This window comes from Synchiropus splendidus, chromosome 6 (genome assembly GCF_027744825.2).
Source record: "Synchiropus splendidus isolate RoL2022-P1 chromosome 6, RoL_Sspl_1.0, whole genome shotgun sequence".
In the NCBI taxonomy this organism is placed as follows: domain Eukaryota; kingdom Metazoa; phylum Chordata; class Actinopteri; order Syngnathiformes; family Callionymidae; genus Synchiropus; species Synchiropus splendidus.
This window is the reverse complement of record NC_071339.1, coordinates 22,268,465-22,292,779: the sequence shown is the minus strand read 5'-3', so window position 1 is coordinate 22,292,779 and position 24,315 is coordinate 22,268,465. Positions and strand designations below refer to the sequence as shown.

Below are 24,315 nucleotides of genomic sequence, written 5' to 3'. Positions count from 1 at the left end.
TGGGGACAAGGTTAAGATCTCATGAAAAAAAAAGAAAAGAAAAAAAGGTGATCAGCTGCTTCAGGAAGTAAGAAACGAAGCTCGAGGGAGGACTACTGGTGGGAAATAAAGGAAGAGCACTGAGAGCAAAGATCAGAGGAAAGTTCAGCATGTGTTGGAGCACTAGGTGAGCGGGAAGAGGGGGAAAGTAGCACACAACTCTCAAGCTCTGGTTCGATTGTTTGCCACAAAAATGTAGAAAAGAAAGCGATATACACTAAAGGTGAGAACAGAGAAAGTAACGCTTAGTGATCTCTCTTGTTGGTGTGAAGAAATACATCTATTCTGAGAAGCTGTCGTGTGAAACTGTGGGAGCAATAAAACAGAAAAAGATCTTTCGATTACTTTCAACTGCCAAGGCAAAGCTCTGGAGCCATATATCATATAGAACAGAAGCCAACCAATGTCTCCCAATCAGCTATTTTTCTGATCACCCACTCGACACTTGTCTGTGCTCCTGTGGGAATACTTCTGTTGACCCCTGTTTGACCTCTTTTACCACACGTATCAATGAAAAATAACAAGCAGCGCAGAAATTGGTGCGTTAGCTCAGCTTCAGACAACCACGCAGGAGGTCATCACCTCCAGATTGTCCTTGAGCAGCAGGAGTCTGAAGCCCTCTCAGATCAATAAAGCACCACTGGCCCTCTGTGCCAGCACTCACAGGGTCAGGACTCTCAACACGTCTCTGCCCCTCCATCTCACTTCTCCCGCTGCGTCTCCTCATATCCGCTCTGCCTCCCTCACAGGTGCGCACGATGCAGTGGCCTGGTGGAGTCAGACAGATCCCATCCTCCAACTGCAGCCAGCCATGTCAGCCTGGCGAGCGAAGGAAGACGGTGAAGGGAATCCCCTGCTGCTGGCACTGCGAGAGATGTGATGGGTATCAGTACCAGGCCGACACCTTCACTTGTAAAATGTGCCACTTTGATTTGCGACCCAACGTGAATCACACCGGCTGCGTTCCGATCCCCATAGTGAAGCTGGAGTGGAGCTCCCCGTGGGCCGTCATCCCCGTGCTCATCGCCGTGGTTGGTATCATGGCGACACTATTTGTCGTGGTCACTTTCATCCGGTACAACGACACCCCGATTGTTAAAGCATCCGGACGAGAGCTAAGCTACGTGCTGCTGACTGGAATATTCCTCTGCTATGCCACCACGTTCCTGATGATCTCCACGCCTGATGTGGGGATTTGTTCCCTGCGAAGAATCTTCCTGGGCCTTGGCATGAGCATCAGTTACGCTGCCCTGCTCACCAAAACCAATCGCATTTACCGCATCTTTGAGCAGGGCACCATGTCTGTGAGTGCGCCCCGGTTCATCTCTCCCGCCTCGCAGCTCATCATCACTTTCACTCTGGCCTCCGTGCAGCTGCTTGGCGTCTGCATCTGGTTCGGGGTGGATCCGTCGAAGGCCATTATAGACTACGAAGACCAGAGATCATCAAACCCTGTGATGGCTCGCGGTGTTCTCAAGTGTGACATCTCTGACCTTTCTCTGATATGTCTGCTGGGCTACAGCATGTTGCTCATGGTCACATGTACGGTCTACGCCATTAAAACCAGAGGGGTGCCCGAGACCTTCAACGAGGCCAAACCTATCGGGTTTACCATGTATACCACCTGCATCATTTGGCTTGCCTTCATCCCGATCTTCTTTGGAACCTCACAGTCTACGGACAAGGTAAGTATAGCTGTCTTCACTAAAATACATCTCCTCATTTCTGACAGTGACGTCGAAGTCACTGTGACTTAAGTGCATGTTGGTTTGAGGGCCTCTGCAAACCAAGGGACACATTACTACATGTAGATTTAAAGAAGCGCCATCCCTTGGCATGCCCTTTCCCCAACCAACATACGGCATTTTCCATGGTTGGCAGAATTTGGTAGGAGTTGTGGGAAGACGGAGAGAAAGCCAATTGATTCAATGTGAAGCCTGTGTTGTCAACGTGAAAATTAAAGGTTGAAATTTAAACAAAATTTCACTCGCGATTTGCTGCCACAGTAATGTTCAGATGTGACATGACAGCTCCCGAATTTTAGTTGAAATATTTAGTCTAATTCACTTTGGATTCTAAGTGACTGAAAATGTAATAGACAAAGGAATGACTCACTCTTGTTTCATATGGTAACTTGCTAACTGATGCTAACATTAGCAAAGCAAACTGTAGGTGCGTGTGACACCTTCAATGAACCAACTTAAAATGAACAGTTTAAATCCTCTTAATGACCTAAATATCTGACTGTGTCACTTGTAATGTACAATCTTGTGCTCTAGCTATAATAGTGTTCAGCAGCCATCGGAACAAGCGATCGAATACTTGAACACTTCAATAATTGATTGCTGCTGCCCTAGTTTGTATCCCACTTCATCATCCCATGTTGTCCCTGTCACATGACTCTGAACTGTTCAATATATGCTGAGAAATCACTCTGTTATAGTTTGGATGACCAATTTACTTAGTCGGGATTTTATTTCACAAGTTTCTTCTCCAACGACTCGCGGGGTCGGTGAGTCACATACATGTAGCGGCCCAGTGTCAAAGTGCATGGAAGAAAGAAGAGCTGTTTACATAAACACAAGCTTGAGCTCATGTTCCTGTGTCAAATCAATGTGCCCGACCTCATGAATCTTAGTTCTGGATCGCATTGGTTGGACGGAGCGGCCGGGTTTGTGTAGGTCAAGAGGGACATGGGAAGCTGGGCTGAGCTTGGACCTCACATCCAGAAGAGACAGTCCGGGTACAAAGCCAAAGGGCTACAACAATGACACAGAGGAAATGTGTAGATCCAGTTAAAAAAAAGGCTTTTGGCAGCGTAACAAAAGCAGCTCAGTGGTTTTACGAGAGGACAGCGGCGAGAGAAAAGCCTCTGTCTGGCATGGACACTATCAGCGGTGCCAGCGCGGGTCTGACAGACTCAACAAATTAATCCTCACCCCCTCCCGCTTGGGCATGAAAAGAAACAATGCATCAAATACCGCGCGGCAAAACTGGCTGTGAAAGTTACCTTTGTGGAAAACATTCGACTCAAACTCTTTTAAACAGCATTGCAGTGGATTTGCATACGAGTGCAGTTCAGTGAATCACATTAATATTGCAGAGTGTGACCAGCGCTACGATGCTTCATGTTGCGTTAGCACCACATTATTCCACACTGCTGTGATTCTGCATATTAGCATTCTCATATTCCAAACTCCCACTGGTTTTTAATGTGCAATAACACAAGAGCCTTCACATGTTGACATCAAGCAACATTGTGTTCGACACAATCTGCTTTGCTTCACTGAAAAATAACCTTGAGTTACACACTCATCACCGTGTTCCTTTGTTAGCGCACACAAAGAAGGAAGTGATGATGTTTATGGGAACGCTCTCAGTCAACAGCAGCAGTGAACATTAGTGAGCCTTTGTTTAATCATACTTCCCCCAACCCTGAAGATGAAAGAGAATTACACAATTGCAGAGAAGATTTTAGAGCTTTTGGGATGAGGTGGTCCATTAGCCAGTGTTGCACAGAATATTAAGTGGTGGCACAGGAATGTTCTACTTTTTTAATCCTCTAAAATCCAAAAGTAATTGATTCAAAAACACCAGTATATTTCAGTGCAATATCTTTATTTGTGTGTCACAATTTAAATGTATAAAATTATATTAATGTGGCCAACTGTAACAAATAACTGTTCTCTTCCCACGTTTATAATATACTGTTTATTATCAATTGTGTTGTTTGCTGATGATGTTGAGGTAGAGCTATAAAGACAAGAATCAGTCGATCAAGACAGACTGTGTGTATGAATGAGAGGAAGGAGAAGTGAAGAAGCAGGGAGGACGAGTTGCAGTAGTTAGAGTGGACAGGGATCAAGGTTGAACAGGAGAGTGCAGACAGGGTGGAACCAGTGGAGATGACAGAGCAGCAGCAAGAAATGGAAGCTTTATAGGACAATGGTGCTCAAATATGAAAACATTGAGGTCTTCATAGAGAGGGAGACAAAAACAGAAATGAGTTCGGAAACAAAGATCAAATGGTTTGAACACATGTCAACAAATGTGGGCGATTTTCGATCTGTCAGAGATGCCACACACGAAGATTAAAAAACTCTGCACACCTCACATATAAAGATTCTGCCTCATCGAGATCATCCAACCAAGAAATCTTACCTGCAGGAGAACCAACACGCTCTACTGAAATGGTGCTTCAAGCCGCCCGGACACCAGAAAGAATAGAGCAAGGCTGCAGATTGGAGTGAGATAATATTCTCATGATGAAAAGCGAGTGTTTTATTGTCATCAATGCCATGAATTTGAACTCGCACCTTGATAGGATACTTTCCGTCCCACGTCAGAGTTCAAGTCAGAAGCGAGCGGCTCTCCCCACATACAATCTGATTATCCAAACAAAGTCACTCCTTACACACCTGATATAGGGATACATTTATGGGGTCATATGAAAAGAAATAATAAATAAATAATCATAAAATTGTGACAAAATGAGCCCGGTGATCATTGTATTTGTGGCTCAGTGAATGTGGTACGTGAGAGCATGAGATAGGTGTCGCGAGGGAGGATGATCAAGAGAAATCATGAAAGAAAAAAACATCATACATAGTATAAGGCCCTGCTTTGCTTCAACTCAGACTGTTCTTACTATAGTTCTGAAGCACTCTGCTTGATAAACGTTCTTTTTCAAGAGGGATGAAAACACACCTTGCAAGCATCACACAACATGAGAGACCACACAAAGGAGCCGAGCCTACGCTGCCACGCCGCCCTGCAATTAACCGCTCCACTTCCTGCCACTTTGATCCATCTTATCTCAGTGTCTATCAGCTCATGGGCAGTATGCGTCAGGTCTGTACCTCGCAATCGCAGCCATTTGTTTTGTCACCGGGTGCCAAGATAAATGTGACAAATACCACAGGAGTCTTTCTCTCGCGTCGGTACGGGGACATCTGCTATCTGCGGGGCATGATCAGTGTTTTTTGTGAGAGCTAGAGGAATAGATGCGACACCTGCCCACCTGGAGAATCAGCCTAAATCAGCAGCTGTCCCACTCACGCGGCGAGGAGGAGGAGTCGCGGACAATAGCCTGCATGGGAATGAGGCTGCAGCTAAACAGGCTCAGCTCAAATTCAATCAGCTCCCACAAAGAGGCCCTGATGTTATCGCAGCCTGATGAATTAAGCGATGCTGTCCATGAAGTCTCCAACCTCCTGTTGATGCCCTCAATGCCAGAACAATAAAAGTTAATGCTAAGTGCAGCAGTCAGACTCGGAGTGGGAGTGAGGGAGAGTTCACCGGCACCAGATGTCGAGCTAGAGTGCAGTGCCGAGAGTCAGGGCTCATCTTTGCTGCCAGTTTCCGCCTCCTGCTCCTCCCAAGTCCTCTTAAGTTTCCTCCCCAGACACGCTGCATTATTCACACCACCGTCCCGCTGGGCGGGTGGCGCAAAATGAGCACTTACCGCAGAGCCTGGTACCTGACGGTGCGGTAGAGCTACTGATTTTACAGGAAGTCTGATATGTTTCATTCACAAAGATTCTGAAGGCCACTTTCGTTTGTTGTTGTGTTGTATTATACTGACTGGAACCAGCACCTTTCTTTCTGTCAGTGCAGACACAGGAGAAAAACTTCAAGGATGCCTCTTAATACATTACTTGCTATAAATTTACAGTTATTAGAATGAATTCATTGGCTAAATTAAGTTCTTCTTAGCAGCACAACAGCTTACTACAGGGGATATTTGAGCCCAATTTGTGTTATGTTGAGTGTATTTCCATGAAGAGCAAAATGACAATCAAAATGTAGTTTTCAAATAGAAGAGCGCAGGAAGGAGTGATCCACTGTTCCTGGTTTCTAGATGTTCTCACTCGTAAAGGTCCACTTGCGCAATGTTACATATGGATCCTTGTGTTTTGTTTTGTTTTTTTGCTGTGTCAGCAACATTACGAGCGAGTCAGTGGCCACTTGAGCCCAATTCTCCAACTTTTCCACCTGCGGCTCCAGCTCACCAGCTCTCTCATTCTGACTTTGCAGTTCAGTGGCTAGCGTTGCTAACCACTGATGTATATCCTTTTTGAAGGTGTCCAGTTCTTCCTTCGTGTCATTTCTCAGCTTTTCTCCCAATACTTGAAGATCCTCTTCGATTTCCATCCTGACATTTGTAATCTCCCGGCTATTGTTTTGCAAGGCTGAGGCGATATCTTCACTATAGTCCCACAGGTGTTCATCATGTTTCTTGTTACCAGCATATCACAAGTTCCCTCTTTTTCATCATTTTTAGTGGGGTCTCCTCGAGTCTTCACACCTTTTTGTCTTTTATCCTCATTCATTCCTGCGTTTTGACACTTCAGCTTGTATTTTTCCGAGTTTGATCAGATTTAAAAAAAATTCCTCTCAGGGGCTCAAGTGTCACACTGTCTACGCCGCCATTATGTCCCGGAACTCCTTGTTCATTTTGTCCTTATTTCTGCATGTTTCCTCAATGCAGAGCAGTATCACCGGAATCCATGGGGGACAGTGATGCTGTTACTACCTGATGCATACAGTAGCTCTAAGTAGTAGAAATTCTCTGTACTCCAGTCGCCTCACTGACCATCGCCTCCTACAACGCTGCCTCCATTTTTGTTGGTTGTGCAAGAAATACATTCATCATTCATTCATACAATACTTCTTCCACAGCCGCATGCTTGTCTTAGAGTTTGGTGTTGTCATAACTTTTGTCTCTGGGCTGCTCCCCCTGGTGGATATATATGTGAACAGCAATACCAATGTAAAGAACGCATGGAGGTACTGTTTGTGATCAGTAATGGTAACATTGTTTGAAACAGACGCGTACAATTTTGTACGTAAAGAGAGCATAAATGGGTGTGACTTATAGAAGCTCAAGTGGACTTTTTTGAACCAGGATGACACGCATTTGAGGCTTTCAGTTGAATCATTTTTCCCCTCCTGCAGAATTATCTGATGCCCCAGGTGGTGCATCACCTATCCGGTAATTGGTGCCCTACATGTTATAAAGAATGGTTTGTGTCAGGTTCTGAACTCAAAACATATTGTCACTTGGTATACATGGTACCTCACGTGACCTTGGCTCATGGTGACACATTTTAGCCCATCCAACAAGAAGTGCCCATTGTAATGATAACAAAGCAAAATATTAGCCTGATCTGTGACCATATGTGTAACAGAGAAAGTCAAACCTTGGCAAAATTCAGAGCAACTCGCATCCATTATAATGGAATGATTCAGAATAATGTGCGTCACGCAAGCAGCAATTGTTCTTCAATGATAATTCAAACCCATCTCCGATATTAGTCAGGCCATACTCATGACTGCATGAGATACAATGTCAGCAGGTGAAAAGAGGAAGTGCAGAACTAAAGCAATTAGAAAAGCCCAAAGACTTTGTACCTTCATTACACAAATGGCTGACTAACCCTGTGCGTCCAGGTCACTGACCGCTGGTTCTTCGATTAAATACGCCTGCTGAACGAGTCAGAGCCAAATGACATCCATTCACATTGCTTTATTATTGATGTCCCTGTGGTTTCTGTGTTTATGAGCTAAATGAGCGCACAATTGTATTGAATTTCCACTCTGTGTCGCCCTTCGTTCAGCATTTCTGCACTCAGAGGCCAAACAACAGTTTGTGGGCCACACGCAGAATGGCTGAACGCCACAGTTTGAATGGTCTTAATGGTTTGTTTCCTGCTACCCAAATTCCCCCGAGTGAAGTTGTGAAAATAGGATCTGTTTTATTAGCCCTCCAATTCATCTCGCGTTATCAGCCATCACACGCTCACACGTGGTGATGTGGAGTTTCTGAGGGCAAGATTCTCTTTCCAATGCTTTACTCATACTTGCAATGATTGATCTGCATTGTTTTCCCTGCATCCAGTACAGTCATTAGTGTTGGCGAGAGGCGCTTCCTCCCTGTTCGACTGAGCTGCAGGCATCATCTCTGCAGATGGCACTGTGATGATTGGTGAGGGAGGTTTAAAGCAATTTGTTCTTCATAAGCTGCAGTCTGGATGCTCAGGTGGAAAGCACTCAGGTAGAAACACATTTTTCAATTTTAGTTTTCTTCTGTGTTTACCTATAAGGATTCAGGATTCCTAATGATTCATGTAAATGGTGCATACATACTCCCACAAAAAGTATCTGTAATGCTGACACACATTGACAAGACAATGTTGATGCAGAGGTTCGTCTCCTGCAGTGCATGTTCAACTGAATGAAACGTTTCCCTCCTGCAGCATTTCCTGATGTTCAAATAGGATGGTTGGGATTAGGATGATAGGGGTGAAGACCACTGTTCCCTCCCTCTCCACACCTCACCTCTCGCACACTTGCGCACTGCTGTTGTGAGCTTGCATTAAAAAAATCGACCCTGAATTGAAAATGGCATACGGACAATAAGCCACTGCTTTTTCTTTCATGGCCAGAACACTGTAGCTTAAACAATGGTGTGGCTGATGTATGGATCATTACGAGGTTTCTAAGATATTAAGCCTCTTCACATCAGATCAATGAAGTTGATGAGACTGGCTGTGGGCGCTGGTTGCACGCGTGCAATAGGGAATTTCCAGGGCTTAAGATCGCCGTCTGCCGAGTGACACTGTGACATACACAGTGGAACAAAAATCCAGTCGAAGAGCTGGCTATATGACGTGAACTGTTGGAGCTGGCTGATGCTTAAGAGCTGATTTATTTTAAAGTCGCTCGTGGTTGGTCAAAATATGCGTATGGACTGTGCCAATTGGGAGCGAGGGATGATACCTGAGGCGGAGTTTTGCACAGGAGAGAGAGAAACGGGAGAGAGAAGATTGTTGCAGCGCAGGTTTCAGAGACTACACACATGTCATGTACAGAAATTAGAAGTGTAGTCAGTGAAAAAAACCTATTCCTCGTTCATCTTAGCCGGTGTAGGTACCAAATGTATACATGCATGCGTATACGATATCTTTTTTTTATGTTTTAATGAGCCAAAGGAAATTGAAATAAAGGATTTCAATACAATTTCTGCCACACACATAGCATTTATTTCCACAAAATACGATGTTTGTCATCGAATCGTTTGCAAAGTTTATGTCCGTTCTTCTCCGCAGTCTGCGGAACAAGGCATCGTGATTGGCTGACATGTACGGCGCTTTGTTTTTCTTTAATATTGTGCATTCATTTACCAGGGAAAATATGCATCTATGAAGGAGTTTTCACCCCTACCAAATTGGTCCTGGATATTTTCCCTGGCAAATGAATAAAAATGTATGTGGATATGTATAAGTGCCTACTGTGGAGAGTATTATGATTTCTTGCGCGATAATAAAGAAAAACAAAGCCCCGTACATGTCAGCCAATCACAACGCGTTGATCCGCAGACTGCGGAGAAGAACGGACATAAACTTCGCAAACGATGACGATTCAATGACAAACATTGTATTTTGTGGAAATAAATGCTAATTTCCTCTAGCTCATTAAAACATTAAAAAAAAAAGAAAAAAACGGTAAGCGGACACATTTTGTATCTACACCAGATTTGCACAAGGTCCCTGTTTCATGAGCAGTGGTCACAGAATACGATGCCCTCAAGTGGACAAAATTAAGTAAATCCGTTTGGGGAAGGATAATTATTTGTGAAAGCTGCTTCAGGTTCTTTGATATACAATGGTTTCAAAGGTGTAATGTGATTTCAATGACAAGAGTGAGTTTATTGCATTTGGAGATTTCATATATATATATATATATAAATATATAAATATATATATATATATATATATATAAAAAACTAGAGGGAACATTGGGGTTGACCATACGCTGTCATTGTTACTTGCTATGTGTAGTGAGCTTGACTCACTGTGCCAAACATGTGGCCAAAATGTGACATCGTGAGTGTAGCTCATGTTCATGTGGTGCCATATATACCAAGTGTCATCAACTTCTTCTGTATGAATCTTAAGGAGCACCACCCCATACCTCAACTACGGATCCACCAAAATTACAATACTAAGGCCTAAAGAACGAAACACAGAAAGAACTATCATGCCAGTTATCGATACCATTGTCCGTATGGCAAAGGCTGTGTACTTACCTCACGTTAATGAATACACTGCAATAACATTACAGACCATTCATGCTTCTAAATAATAAATAAATGGCAAAATTTGGAGAGTACTGATCTTGTCTTCCAAGCCATTCCCCGCACTCCAGCAGACACAGCAGCGTGGGAGGAACCAAAAGTCCCTTATTAAAGCGTAAACAAACCCACAGCAGACCTAAACACCCGCGTCATAATATGCAAGTCAGGCAAAGCTGAAATAAGTCATGGAGGGACCACAGTCAACTCTTTCAACACAACAAATCTCTGTCACTTCGAACCCGCCACCTTGCTCTTCTGACAGCGTTTAAAGATGTTCAAGCTTAAGCTCAAGCTCACAGAAGCAGAGACCATCCGTACTGCGCTGCGGGCTCTGTTGAGTGGTGAGAAACGCAACACTACAACGAGAAAACTCATGGAATTCATGGCAGTAGATCACCAGCCTTTATTGATCATCAAGGGCCAAGTAATGCAGGAACCTGAGCCCAGCATATAATATGCAGAGGCTTTGACAGATACTTGTCAAATTCATCCACAGTCTGCTAGAAACCGAGGACATTGCATCTAAGTTGCTTTGTTGTTTAGTTTAGTACTGCACACATTTTATTTTTGAATGAATGAATATTGATTTCAGCAACATGTTTCAAATGTTAAAGGTGTATTCTGTCAGGTATTAAATAAATGTTAAGCTTTACCACCCTCATATGATGCAAAAGCCTCAGTCATGAATACCATTTGAGTCACGTTACTTTTCTCTTGCTCTAAAATGGTGAAACAAAGTGTATTCAGAACAAGTGCAACTGCTGGTAGATATAACAACCACAGCATCTAATATCGAACACGCCAGGGGAGGTGGGGAGGGCAGTCATCGGACACAAATGTGCAACCAGTGAGTTGTCAATGTACAGCAAGGTGATCTTATATGGAATGAAGACGGGGCTCATATTGAATCAGGTATTACTGACGTCATGGGACAAATGAATAATGCTGTGATGGATTGATGTCAAACATGGCTGCCATAAAACATCATCATCTAAATGAATAAACATCACACTAGCTACATTACGGATGCAAACCCTCTGCTCATTTATAGGGTCAAGATGTTATTATGGAGCCACACCCTCCAAACCAAATGAACGGAAAGTTGAAGGCAATGGTCAACTTCTGATGCATCTCAGAAGTGTCCAGGACCACTGAAGCGGCCCCTGAAAACCGCAGCTTTTCCCACCATCATACAGACACAGGCCATGCCCGCCCTCCTCGCTTCAGCCAATATTTCCTGTCGCAGACAGGGGTTTGCCTTAGACGAGACGCAATCATTCCACGGGGAGAGGAGGTGCCCGGAGTCAAAAAATAATAATGGCAAACAAGATATTCAAGAAGGTCACATCTGGAGAGCTAAACGGTACTCGGCTTTGATGAAAAAGCAGCAGGGCCCGACTGACAGGGGGTTAGAGGGCCTGTCACAGGATAGAACTGAAAAGTCACATCATCTGAAGGAAGATCTGAGGCACTGGAGGAATATATGAAATATTAAACGTTGATGCAACTGAGAAGAAACTCAAGCGTATTTAACTGATCGATGCTATTTCAACACATTAATATGGATTTCTTATGTATCGTAACAGCAGTGGTCAAGTTGCTCTGTGTAGCAAAGCAAACTTTGATTCATCAGGCGCTATTTTGCCCAATATCATGAGATAAACACGACTTCACTCTCATTACAAACTAGTATGAAGCTCCAAATACACCCTGAAGATCACAACTACAAAGTCGAAAATATAGTCGATGATGAAATGATCATCATCTCATTACTCTATACTCACGAATGTTGGGTAAGCACTGCCTGTACATCTATCCCCACAGTTCACTGCAGAATCCAAAAGAAAATGTTCTTGTTTTGTTCTCGGACAGGATTGTTTTGGGTATCTTCCAACCCCCCGAGCGTTTTCAGTGTTGATAACAAGCGATCACCCATGCAGCACGTTGGTATCACAAAGCACAAATTGTAAATGTTAACAATTACTTCCTAAGACTTGGCACAGATAGATGGGGTTTTGATGGCGGTTGATGCATGTAAATGCTTCCAGTAAAATCGGTGTCTCTAGTGTGATGGGGAGCAGTGGCTGGTGAAGGAGTCGCATTCATGAACACAGAAGACTGTCGTGCTTGTTTTGAGTGTGTCAAAATGATTGTGTCTATACGCGTTGGTTATGGTGCTTTGGTGATGTTGCTGTTAAGATTTAAATGTTGTTGTTGACGTCCAGGATTACTGAGGTGTAAAGACGATTTTTATGACAATATGCCACTGACCTAGATGATGCTTGGTGACATTGACGTCGAGGTTATGCTCATCATGGCGCTGGATATGATGATGTTATGAAATGTTGGTGGTGTCCATAGTGTTTTGAGGTTGACAGTGACAGGATTAATGACCCTTGTTCATCTTGTAAGTGTGGATTCCTTTAGTCATTCTCCATGACCTGCTCTTCATTGAAAGCTCAAGCTCAATGTTATGGCCTGTTTATGGATATGAATGAAATCGTTTTGGGTCTCGGGAAACATTGCTTATAGCACAGACCAAATTATCCACCATCTCCACTCACCGACATCTCAGGTGAAGACGATGTCATACGCATTGTAATTTGTATGAATGAATATCTGTGAAGAGAAATCATAAAATGTTTTCTCAGGGCGCAGCTTGACATTGAAAAATGAACTCTGGTATAGTTCACTTTGGTTTCCATGGTAACAGGTGCAGCGCAGGTGTTGGAGCATAAGGCTTTAAAGAAAGTGAATTTGTTGCTAGGAGATTGAATTTGGGTGTGAGATGTCGGTTGAAAGAATTAATATTAAGGAGGAGAGCGCTAATCCAGTGGGACACCCAGAATGTTATTCACTTCCAAGCCAAGTGCACTGCAGGGTATTTATTCTTAATTATCCAGAAATTATTACAAATGTGAAACAAGCATGAGTCAAGTTCTTCCCCCCCCCCCCCCCCCCCCCCCCCCCCCCCCCCCCCCCCCCGCCATCTGTAGTCTCCTCTTCTGTCCAAAAGAGGACCAAATAAGGAGACACAGTTGGCTGGTCACAGGGTCACGGCAGGTTCTGAGTCATGTTGGGAGCCAATATGGCCCCCGTGGTCTCATTCAAAAGATGAGCAACTATGGCTCAAAGGTTGCTCTCATAGGAAGCTCTCATTCACTGCTGGTTGTTTATTCAGAAACAAAGACCCTGCACACCTCCAAATGGGATATTTTTTGTTCCGCAACGAATGCCTCTCTCCTCAGCTGGACAACAAGGCATGGTGCAATGTAGCCTTTGATGCAGTTTTGCCTTCACATCTCTTTTGCAAAACTGATAAACCAGATTCATCTCTATGTGAGTCACATTCCAACCTTCCATCCACTTTCATGTACTTTTCTGGGGCCCAGACATCCCTCTCCCAATGAACCTCCTCCAGTTCTCCCGGTGGAATAGCAAGGTATGTCCAGGTATGTAACAGAGAGAGGTGATCTCTCCCCAGGGAGGCTTCCAGGAGGCATCTGGAAAAGATTTCTGAGCTAAACTGACTGGCTCCTCTAAATGTGCATGAGCGTCGGTCCAACTTTGAACCTCTCCTGGACGACAGGGCTTCTTTTTCTCCTCTCAGGAAAGGTCCAGATGCCCTGCAGAGAAAACATGCATTGGCAAGTTATTCTTCAGAGCAGTCAAACTTGATTCTGATGAAGTTGCCACTTTACGATGCGCTACGATGCACAATCTTACAGAACATTTTCCTCTAAGCAAACGTCAGGATTGGCAGCTAAAAAACACAGTTGCAGTGTGTGTTACTCAGCAATTCTACCTGACATACTGGACATAGAACCAGAATCCTTGAGCATTGTCGCAACCATGATTCTTCAGAAGGTGGCAGCTCTGGTGCGGCTGAGTCTATTAAAGTACCGTGAGCAGGAAGGCATTCTCAGCCTGGGCAGCTCAACACCCTTCACCATTCGCCAGACAAGGGGAAAAAACAGGCCATTTTTTTCTACAGGGCCTATCAACACCAAAAATAAATTAATAAATACATTTTCCTCTGTTCATTATCAAAGTGCACATTGAGCTTCACAATGAAGCATGAAATGAAAAGGAAGACTAAATGAAGGTGGGAATATCAGCATGAACGCCATGAGACAATTTCATTTTGGCATGTAAAAGTCATTGCCTCCTTCAAAATTACAACACATTATTTTTAATGGGCGTCAAAGATACACTTAGAAATCTGCAGGTCCAGGTCGCAGCAGAATGTTGCGCAGAAAAGTGTCAAATGTAGCGATGGCTATAACTGAGCCATAGATGGTAAATATCTTCATCACAAATTCAGCCACTATATCAGACTGAATCCGGAACTCCAGCAGCGACCAGCCTTTTCTGTTGAAGGTTAAGGAATGAAAAGGTTTACAGCTGGAATTCTATTTTGTATCATGAGACCACTGTCGTATTGCAGCATAAGCCACTACAGTATGTGTCTTCATTGTTCACATTACAGTAATACTAAGTGAAAATATGGGTAGAAGGAGACTTGTAAATTCCAGTAGCACAATCATCTTCTCTTTCTCAGTGATACTTGGTGAGGGAACTCAGGTAAATAAACATGATTGATCTTTATTTCTCCTCAATGTCAATCTGCCTGTGCAACTAGGTGACTGCATAAAGTTTTTACAGCAAAAGAAACAGTCCCCACTGCTCCATGGCCAGACTGCCATCTTTCTCTGTCACACGGTATTTTGTCACACCAATTAAGGACAATGGATTTCCCTTAAGACACTGTTTCTAGGGCAGTTTTGTTTCTTAAGTACCAAACATATGGCAAATGGGACATGATGTGAGCGTGAGCCAAAATGGGCAATGCTGAATACAATGTCTGATGCCTAGCGACCATACGCGGTCCTCCCGCTGCTGTTTTTCTTTCTTTGCACGTGAGGTTAAAGCAAATAGTTGCACTTGAATATAGTTTTCAATTTTCAATATTTCTATACTATTAATATTTCCATTCTTCTTTCTTATTATGTGTGGAATATTGACACTCTTTTTTATCATTTTTATTAAATAAATGTTAAAAAAATGTTTTATCTTTTCTTTTTTAAATAATTGCATTCATTTTTTTTATTATTATTGTTTCATGATTTAACTGCAATTTAACTCCACCACTATCAAAATAATATTTTTGTTGATAACCATATATTTATTAATGTTTAATTAATATTATCACTTAGGTGTCATTAGCTGTACATATATTATTGCTTTTTTCAGTTCTTCTGGTATTTATTTATATATTTCTTCTCAAATAATTTCTATTGATCTGGAAATTTGGTTACACTGCAGAATGGGGAACTCATATTAACTATAAATGAAGTCATTACCTGCTTATTACCTGTTAATAATCAGGAATTATTTTGCCTTTCAGCGACCATTTTAGGGAAAAATATAGGCTGGCTGATATTTATGGTAATATATGTTCCCTAATCAATAATTCTAATATAATCTAAATAATCTAAAGATGTACATAGGATCAACGTTGAACTGAGATCATTTCCATCTAGATTTCCTCCTTCCATAATGTGACCCCGCTCATTCTTAGAAACACCTACAAAATCTACCTACAAAAGCCTGTAAATAGATATTTTGTGTGGTTTTGCAGTTTATTATCTTGTCTGCACCTAATGTATAGACCTGTTTTGCAGCTGTGGCTGAATTTTGGTCGGGAGAGGTGGAGGACAAAAAAAGTTCCATGAATAGCGAGGGCAGCACAATGTGAAGAAAATACAATCAATTTGAGTAAACACCACAGTCATACATATTCATTTATTTGAAATGAGATCAAGATTTCTGGTGGTTTCATTAAATATATGGAAATGGAGAGGGCACTTTAGAGAGCGCATATTTCAGCTGATTGTGATTCCAGTTGGCGAGCGAGGAAAACAGTGGCAGCTCAGATTCAGTCTTTCATTTGGTAACTCCTCCCTCGGGAGCACTCATTAATATTCTGCCGCTTTGTAAACAATTAACACACAGAGAGAAAACAACTGCCGTCCCTGTTGATTCACAAGATTTGACCAAGTGTAAAATTCTTCATGAGCTTGTTTCCGTTTTAATGGGCCCGGCTTGTTATGAGCAAGAACGGAATCCAATCCGGTAAAGTCGGGTCAAAGTGATGGTCGTATTAAAACTAGAGCGGCAGAAAATTAAACAAACAAGCCAGCGGAGGCGGACGCGCCGCAAAATTGGGAAACTTTTCTCCGGTGTGCAATTGAACGTCTCACTTCATGTTCCTTTTTTTGGCAGCGGCAGTGAACCATTTCCCACTCCACATGGGAAAATGGCTCGCTGTTGGTGAACAGACGTGCTGGTGAACATACATGTCAAGTTAAATAAGAGTGCTGCCACCAAGTCTCTCACAAAGCAGTCTTGGGAAATGAAACACGGTTTGGGAACAGCGGACCAGGAGTAGAATAAAAATCACATAAATAATCACATCTCATTCACCAGCAGGAGCAATGTTGTTCATGTGAGCCAATAATATGATCACAATATTCTAAGTGTTTTGGTACACTACACTAAATTGTCTTGTGGTTATAAGGCACATCGCGTCTCAATTTTCAAGCATGCCAAACTACATCGCCCATTCCATTTTATTGCGATCAAGGAACTTATACCTTTCGCAATATGGTAAGTCATGCAATGTCCAAATAAGTCACGGCGGGACCACAGCCAAAACCTTCAATACACGCTGGCTAGGAGCAATACTTTTTTTTACTTTTACTGATAGAAATTCCGGCCGCTATATTTATGCGGTTCTGTGAAAAAAGGCTCAAAAATCACTATTGGCAGGTTAGGTATTCCAAAAGTCATTAATTGGACAGACATCTGCAATCGCTGTTCCCTGGTTATAAAGTTACGCATACTTGTTTGGGCACATTAAGGGTGCAGGCATAGCTAGGCAGGATGTCAGGATAACTTAAAGGAGGCTAACTTGATTCAACCATGTGTTTTTTCCCATCATGTTTTAAATATTTAACACAAAACCCCAATGACACATTTATTATCTCCTCCTACATTATTATGAACATGGAGTCTCACAACTCAAAGTGAAATCGCACCCCGTGATCGGCAGCGGTGAAGAGCACAATTGTTGAAAGCAGCCCATTCTGACCATTGATCTAAAGTGTCCCTGTCTCTCTGCAGATGTACATCCAGACCACCACACTGACCATCTCTGTCAGTCTGAGCGCCTCTGTCTCCTTGGGTTTGCTCTACATGCCCAAGGTCTACGTGGTTCTCTTCCATCCGGAGCAGAACGTTCCCAAACGCACCCGCAGCTTAAAGGCTGTGGTGACTGCTGCCACCATGTCCAACAAGTTTAACCCCAAAGCTGGACTCAGACCCAACGGAGAAGCCAAGACGGAGCTGTGCGAAAGCCTGGAGACGCAGAGTAAGGAAACAGTTTCTGCTCAGATATAGTAGTAGTGGTAATATCATTACTTGTGTTCTACTCCCACTACTCCCAGACATCAATACCTGGCAGGAAAGCTACGAACTGTTGCTGAATACAGTGATGAATGTGTGTCGGCATCTCAAGCTCAAGCTCAAAACATGTTAGAAACAAGCTACATTTATGGAAGTTATTTATAAGTTAAGGAAGAAAAAAAAAATGCAACCAAGATTTGTAGCACTGTGTCTCAAAGATAAGCTTTAGATCAGGCATAACATCCTGGGAAGTCTATCGTTCATTTTTTTTCTTTTTGAATCCTACCAAAACCTTTTCAATTATTCTGCTAACAGGCAACCTTATAACCCAGACATGTGTCCACCTTGGGTTTAAAACGACTGAAGGCATCTAAAAGATCCCAAAAAAAACTAGCTGCGTAAATGAGTCACAAGCGATGATTAAGAACGGTTCACAGTGACAATGTGTTCCAGTTTAACAAGTCAGGATTTCTTCACACAATAGGCAGACAAAATAATAGATCAATCATTGTAGCTCTCTGTTAAAATTCAATTTAGAGAAATGAAGCGTTCAATCAATTCTTGTCCTCAGACATGAGCAGGACTCCTCCCCCTGCGCCAATAGCAGTCACGCTAGTTTGTTTGGCTGTCATTCGGCAGATAATCCAATCAGTCGGGAGTCGGTAATTATTTTTGACATTGAAAGTGTCACAAGCGTAATAATGATGGATGTCGCCTGTAATGAGGAACTGTCCCGCCCCAGTATATTTGATTGTGTGGTGGAAAGACAGTCTACAAAATGTGTTCTTTGTTGAAAATGGAGGTCAAACTCGGACCTGATCTTAGTTTCTTTTAGGAGGCTAAAGGACCTAAAACAAAATCTAAATTACCAAAGCATTTTATTGTCACGGCTGCTCAAGAATCAGACCCAGTCGCTGAACTGTTGGCGGCTTACAGATGACTCGGGAGAGCGAGAGTATGTTTTACAAACGTACGATCACAATTATGAGAAAAAACAAGAGACAGGAACGACAAACTGAAGAAGTCGACACCAACGTGGAGCGAAGGAGACAAACACAAAGGGAGAGGGGTAAACCCTGAAAACAGAAAACAGGCGAATCAAAACTCAAGCCTGACTAAGTGGGACAACAAAAACCTACTCGGAATGAACTCATGAGGCCCAAGTAAAAAAAAGCGCTCTGTGGTGGAATTATACACACACACACGCGAGGAATGAATCTAACAAGAGAAGCGAGGAACAGAAAACAAAGCAAAGAACACAACTAAGGAGGTGGCTGAAAGAAAGTCAGGCATGCACTCACGTAAATTAGAATAATTAAAGGAGCATGAGAGAGCGGAGTTTACACAAGCGAGCATCACAAGCGAGTTTACCGTAGGAACGCAAAGTAACCATCTGGCAACTGGCACCGGGGAGTAGATATCCAAGAAATGATTCGCTGATTGAGGCCAGCCATGTAGCCCGGAAGCAGGAAAAAAGATAGGAAACGGAATCACACACAAACCAAAAATAACTCAAATAAAAGCATGAGAAAAAACGAAGACAACGTTTATATCTTGACCTGACACGTTTAAACGTGTGCTAGATCAGGTGAACCTCCAACACTGTCCAGGTGCCTAATGTCTGATTTCTGACTGACAAGTTGAAAGAAGCTAAAACAAATCTTAAATGTGATGACTTTCAGTCGACTGAAACCGGATGGACTAGAAGAATATGGACATGATTAAAACTATAAACTAAAGTGACAGCTTGATGCAACCATTGCATTAAAACTGACTGCCGACACAAACAACACTAATCCCACGTTGGTCTTCGAATGTCCTTGAGTCCCTCTGATAAGGCTCAGGCAACCCTGTAAATTCCAGATCTTTCACTCTCAGCGTCAGCCAGGGATGTGTTAGCACCACCTGACTAATGGATATAAGCAGGAGCAATAGTCCAGTCGTTAAAGGAGTCGTTAAATTATATGTCCAAGCTTGATGACTTGACTAAGAGGGTGAGTCAGATTAATGGCAGGGCCGAGGCCCGCTGAATGAGTCCTAGTCAGGATACGGATGTGATCGGTGGATGCAATAAATCTCGGATCTTAGTGAGTCCGAAGTGACCCGACTAACTACAGACCTCATGTTCCACTAACACATAGACTAAGCACAGCAGAGTGGGTTGAACAACACAACACCAGTCAATCGCCCACTTGCATCTAGAATACGGATAATTGAGAAATACATCACTAGATGATAGACAAAATTAAAAAAAAACAGGTACTGACTTTCAGTCAACACGAACAAGCTGAATAATATCATCCTAATTCAACTTCATTTCAGATAAACTTTCTCTCGGCAGTCACTAAAGGTTACAAGACAATGAGAATGATATTTACTCTATGCACCCAAACACCCTGTAATTCAGATGCAAATTGTTCTGCAGTGAAAGCCAGAATTAATTCGAGGTCTTCAGCGACACGCTAGAGGAGGGGAAACCAGGCGTTTTGTTACGAGGAGCGTGCCGGATGCAAGTATTGATAGCCATTTATCCTGATGGGTCTTCAGTTACCAGGGCCAGCAAAGTGCACTGCCATTTGAATAAGCACCATTTGTCAATGTCATTGCCGCTGTGGATATACGGTTTGATGAAATTGGAAAAAATCTTGTTGGGGGTAGCTCACCCAGCTGACTAGATCTAGTGGCAATATGTCAAGATTTATCTGCTCCACCTCAGCGAATCAGCTCACACGGTCACCAGAGAGCCGGCAGTCATGATGGGAAAGCACATGCGGTACCATAAACACCAGTCTGCTGGTGGTAAAACACAAACACTTGTCGTAATACTGATGGGGGGGGCATTGTGTGTGCGTACTGGTTCACGACGTCTGGCTAAAAAAAAAAAACCATCAAACCTCAAAGCCTTTATAATGTGACAGTTGGAACCTTACTTATTTATTTAAGGAGAATTTGTTTATCACTCAATCAGACTTGAGTCAGTGCCACACTGAGAGTGAAAATACCATTTATACAGTATATTGTATAATCCTGTGAAAAGTTCCTTTTGAATGAAGTGCACACAAGTAAAAGTAAAAATTCAATTGTCAAGGATGAATCTGCCAAACCTTGTAATTACCTAGAGCCTACGTCAAACTCAAGGCCCTCCGAGCCCTTAACCTTAAAATAAGCTGTCAACATTAAATTACCTAGTCATTTAAAGCACTCCAAAAACCACCTCCAATGAATACCGATATCATGGCTCACAAAGATGATGCTGTTCTCCATATGAATGTCGAGAAATATAGGTTCGAGATTGACACAATCTTCTCTAGCACAGTCGGTAGTGAAGCTACGTGTCAGTTTAAATGACTTGTACAGTAGTGCATGTCATGTCTTGTAGTCATTTAAACCGACACTTGCTTGTTTCCTGTCAGGTAGAGACCCTAACTTTGTTTGGTCTATGAATTATGAACTATGGTCCATTGTCTAGAAGAGTTTGACAGCCCCTTGCTGTATACAACTTTAATTCATCAGGCACATAAAACATGCTCTGCAACCTCTGTGTAGTTGATGTATTATTATTAATGGCCTATTATTATTATTATTATTATTATTATTATTATTAATAATAATAATAATAATAATAATAATAATAATAATAATAATAATAATAATAATAATAATAATAATAATAATAATAATAATAATAATAATAATAAAGTATGTATTATTATTATTGTTGTTGTTGTTGTTAATTTATAGATTTATTGATTTTAAATGTATAATTATATTTATGAACAGTAAGTTTAAATGTAAATGTAAGACTTTTTTTCATCTATCCTTCTGTCTTTAGGTTTGATGGCCCCTTACACTAGTCACAGTAACGTTTCCTTAACTTATTAAGTGAAATCCATTCATTCCATTTTGAAGTCTATAGTAAACATATCTAATATGGCGGAGAGGAAGGCGTCAGAAATGTGCTAACAGTTTGGCAGCCTCAGTATGTGTCCAGGTTGCCCTCTCAAAATCCCGTACTTTTTACGAGCAATATTCTTTTGTGAATGACAAAATAAGTTTGTCAACAGTAGATGGCGCTACAACATACTCCAGTCTCATACAGTATACGTGCTTGAGCGTCACCTTCTGCTGTCCAACTTCAAAGGTAAATGTTCTTTAGAATTAGCCTTTTTTGACTATATTTCTTAAACTTATTTTATAGCAGGCATTTTAAAACAGAGAATATGTGTGTCTAGTCATGATTCCACTGTCAAGTCACATTTTTCTCTCTCTAAATCTTCCTTCTGTTCTCCCTCAGGTTTCCCAACGAAGCAAACGTATATCAGCTACAGCAACCATGCAATCTAAGAGACAAAGCCTCTTATCTCCATTCAGGATTTCCACCTGACGGGGAAAAAAACATGCAGCAGCGGCTGATGGAAAATAAAATGGATGTTTCAGTGCGCAAGAGATCAATGTTGAAGATCATAAAAGCATTTCCCAAAGACCAGACATGATGGCCACAAAGCAGAGTAGGGAACCAGGAACAGATAAGGAGACTTTTGAATGGTACCATTGTCCGTCAGCCTCACAGGAATAAATATCTATCTACAAAGTATATAAAGAAGTGAAAATAAAAATACTTGCATGGCAGAGGCCTGACGAAAGAAGGATGGAGCTTTCAGTTGGTGTTCACATTTCAGCTACGCCCACCACTCCGTCACCCTGACTGACTGAACTAAAATCTAAAATATGTTCAGGTGTCTTCTGCCATTACCGGACTGCAATTCATCTCTCAACCGCTCACAAAGGATTAATCGACACCAAAAACATTCTCCATGAATTTCTAACAAGTACGCGTTTTTATTTCCCCCACATGGAAAAATCTAAAAAAAACGCAACGTCACTTGCCCCCGTCGTCACGCCTTCATCCGAGGAAGTCCTCATGTGCAAGAGGGTCTCTGCCAATTTTCAGCATGCCACTTTCAACATCCTGTGTTGTGTTGTTCTAAGAAAAGAAAAGTACAAAAAATATATATTTGGAATGCGTTTAAACTCTGTTGCAGCGTTGTTCAATTTGTTTGGGCCCACCGCCTGTTGTACGTTCAAAGATGTTCTCAAATGGTGAAGGTCTAGTGAGTGATTGTTTATCTGTGCTTAAGTGAGGCCACGATTGATATTACCAGCTGCCCCGAGGCTGCCACTGCCATCTGCATACCTAATGTGCTTTTAAACGTTGGCTCGTAGCTAAAATAAAACCGCATTTTAGCCTGAGAGATTTTTACTGTCATCCAGGATGACCCTCCCATCACTGCCACCACCTCCAACGTCGGTCACGGTGTCACGACGGCTCTTCAGATCCATTAGGCCAGGAATTAAAGGGAAGCTTAACCTTCAGAGGATGGTACAATCCGTCCTGAATGTGATATCCATAACACACACGAGAGGGAAATTCATCACTCTGTGTGTCATCCTCAGGCACTTTGGTGATGAGGAGGGAGGAGCCGCAAAGTTTAAGGGCCTCTAAACAAAATAAAACCCAATTGCTCAAGTATGCAGTGTCTTTATCGCTCACCCTGTGCTCGCTGATGACAGACAGAACCGTTGGCTTCGTGCAGTATAAAAAGCCCTCTGATGTCTTGGGGAAAACATTGTTGGCTCATTTGTGTTGTGAGTTCAAATGCTGCTTTTCATGTCTCCCCATCGTAATACTTTTTCAACATCACTTGTGTTGCCGAAATAAAAACGTGAGTGCTGACCAAAATTAAGTGGCAAGTTAATGTATGTTATTATATAGATTGATGATGTCTGCTTTATGTCCTGACATATCTTAAAATTGGGGAAAATGTACAAAAAAGAAAAAAAAAAAAGATACAGTGCCTGGCTATCTGACTATGTATTTGTAAAATCTCATGAAAACTAATGAAGTGTGTGAAGCATGTTTTCATCTTTTGTTTTTTTTATACAAAAATTTTATTTCTATTAAAAATGTTTTAAAAGCGCAATGTCGTCGAGTTCTCATGTGTAACAGGGGAGAGCCGGTAAAAATGAAGAGGAGGAATCCAATGTGCGACGCCCTGGCATGACCAGATGATGGAGCTGGGATTGCTGAAGGTATGTTCACAATAAACGCGCAGTATGCAAGGTTTGGAAGCAACTGTTGCACCACAATACGGGCAGGAGATACAGATTTTATGATGATGTCAGCAGATTGTAGCAGTTGGGGGCGAGTGCTGCCAAATGGCATTTGGTATTAATTCACCTCAAGGGAGAGCCACTAATAAATATTCCAATCCAACCTCGTAATAAAAATAAATACAGTGGTTCCTCGGTTTTCGAACGTCTCGGAATTCAAACAAAATTTTCGAGATCTTTTTGCTTCTGATTTCGAACGAAAATCCAGAACTCGCCCCCAATAAAAGCCGGAAAAAACATAACGTGCACAACAAAACGTGATTGTTTTTTCTTCATATTGAGGTGAAAAACATTTCCTGTCTCGACACGGGACCGTGGTCGCGTGTCACAGGGGAGGTGCTCATTCTCAAGACCTCCGGGGTTGGAGCGCACACTCCAGGGTTTAATGTCCTGTTGTTGGCTGGAGCTCGGACAGGGATGAGGCGAGTCTGGGACAGAGCGTTACTTGGTTTATGACTTTGTCACAGCCAAACTGCACAGAAGCGCACATTCAGAGCTGG

At 42.3% G+C, this 24,315-nt stretch overlaps 1 protein-coding gene across 1 annotated transcript in view; it reads left to right on the top strand.

The window, feature by feature from the left end:
• LOC128760195 (metabotropic glutamate receptor 4-like) overlaps nt 1-23,561 on the top strand; it is a 205,206-nt gene extending 181,645 nt beyond the window's left edge. The window contains exons 9-11 of the mRNA XM_053867297.1: nt 789-1,724; nt 17,363-17,609; nt 21,939-23,561. Of these exons, the coding sequence (XP_053723272.1) occupies nt 789-1,724; nt 17,363-17,609; nt 21,939-21,988 (1,233 nt within the window). The 3' untranslated portion in view covers nt 21,989-23,561. The remainder of the gene's footprint in view (nt 1-788; nt 1,725-17,362; nt 17,610-21,938) is intronic.
• Nucleotides 23,562-24,315: the final 754 nt, after the last annotated feature.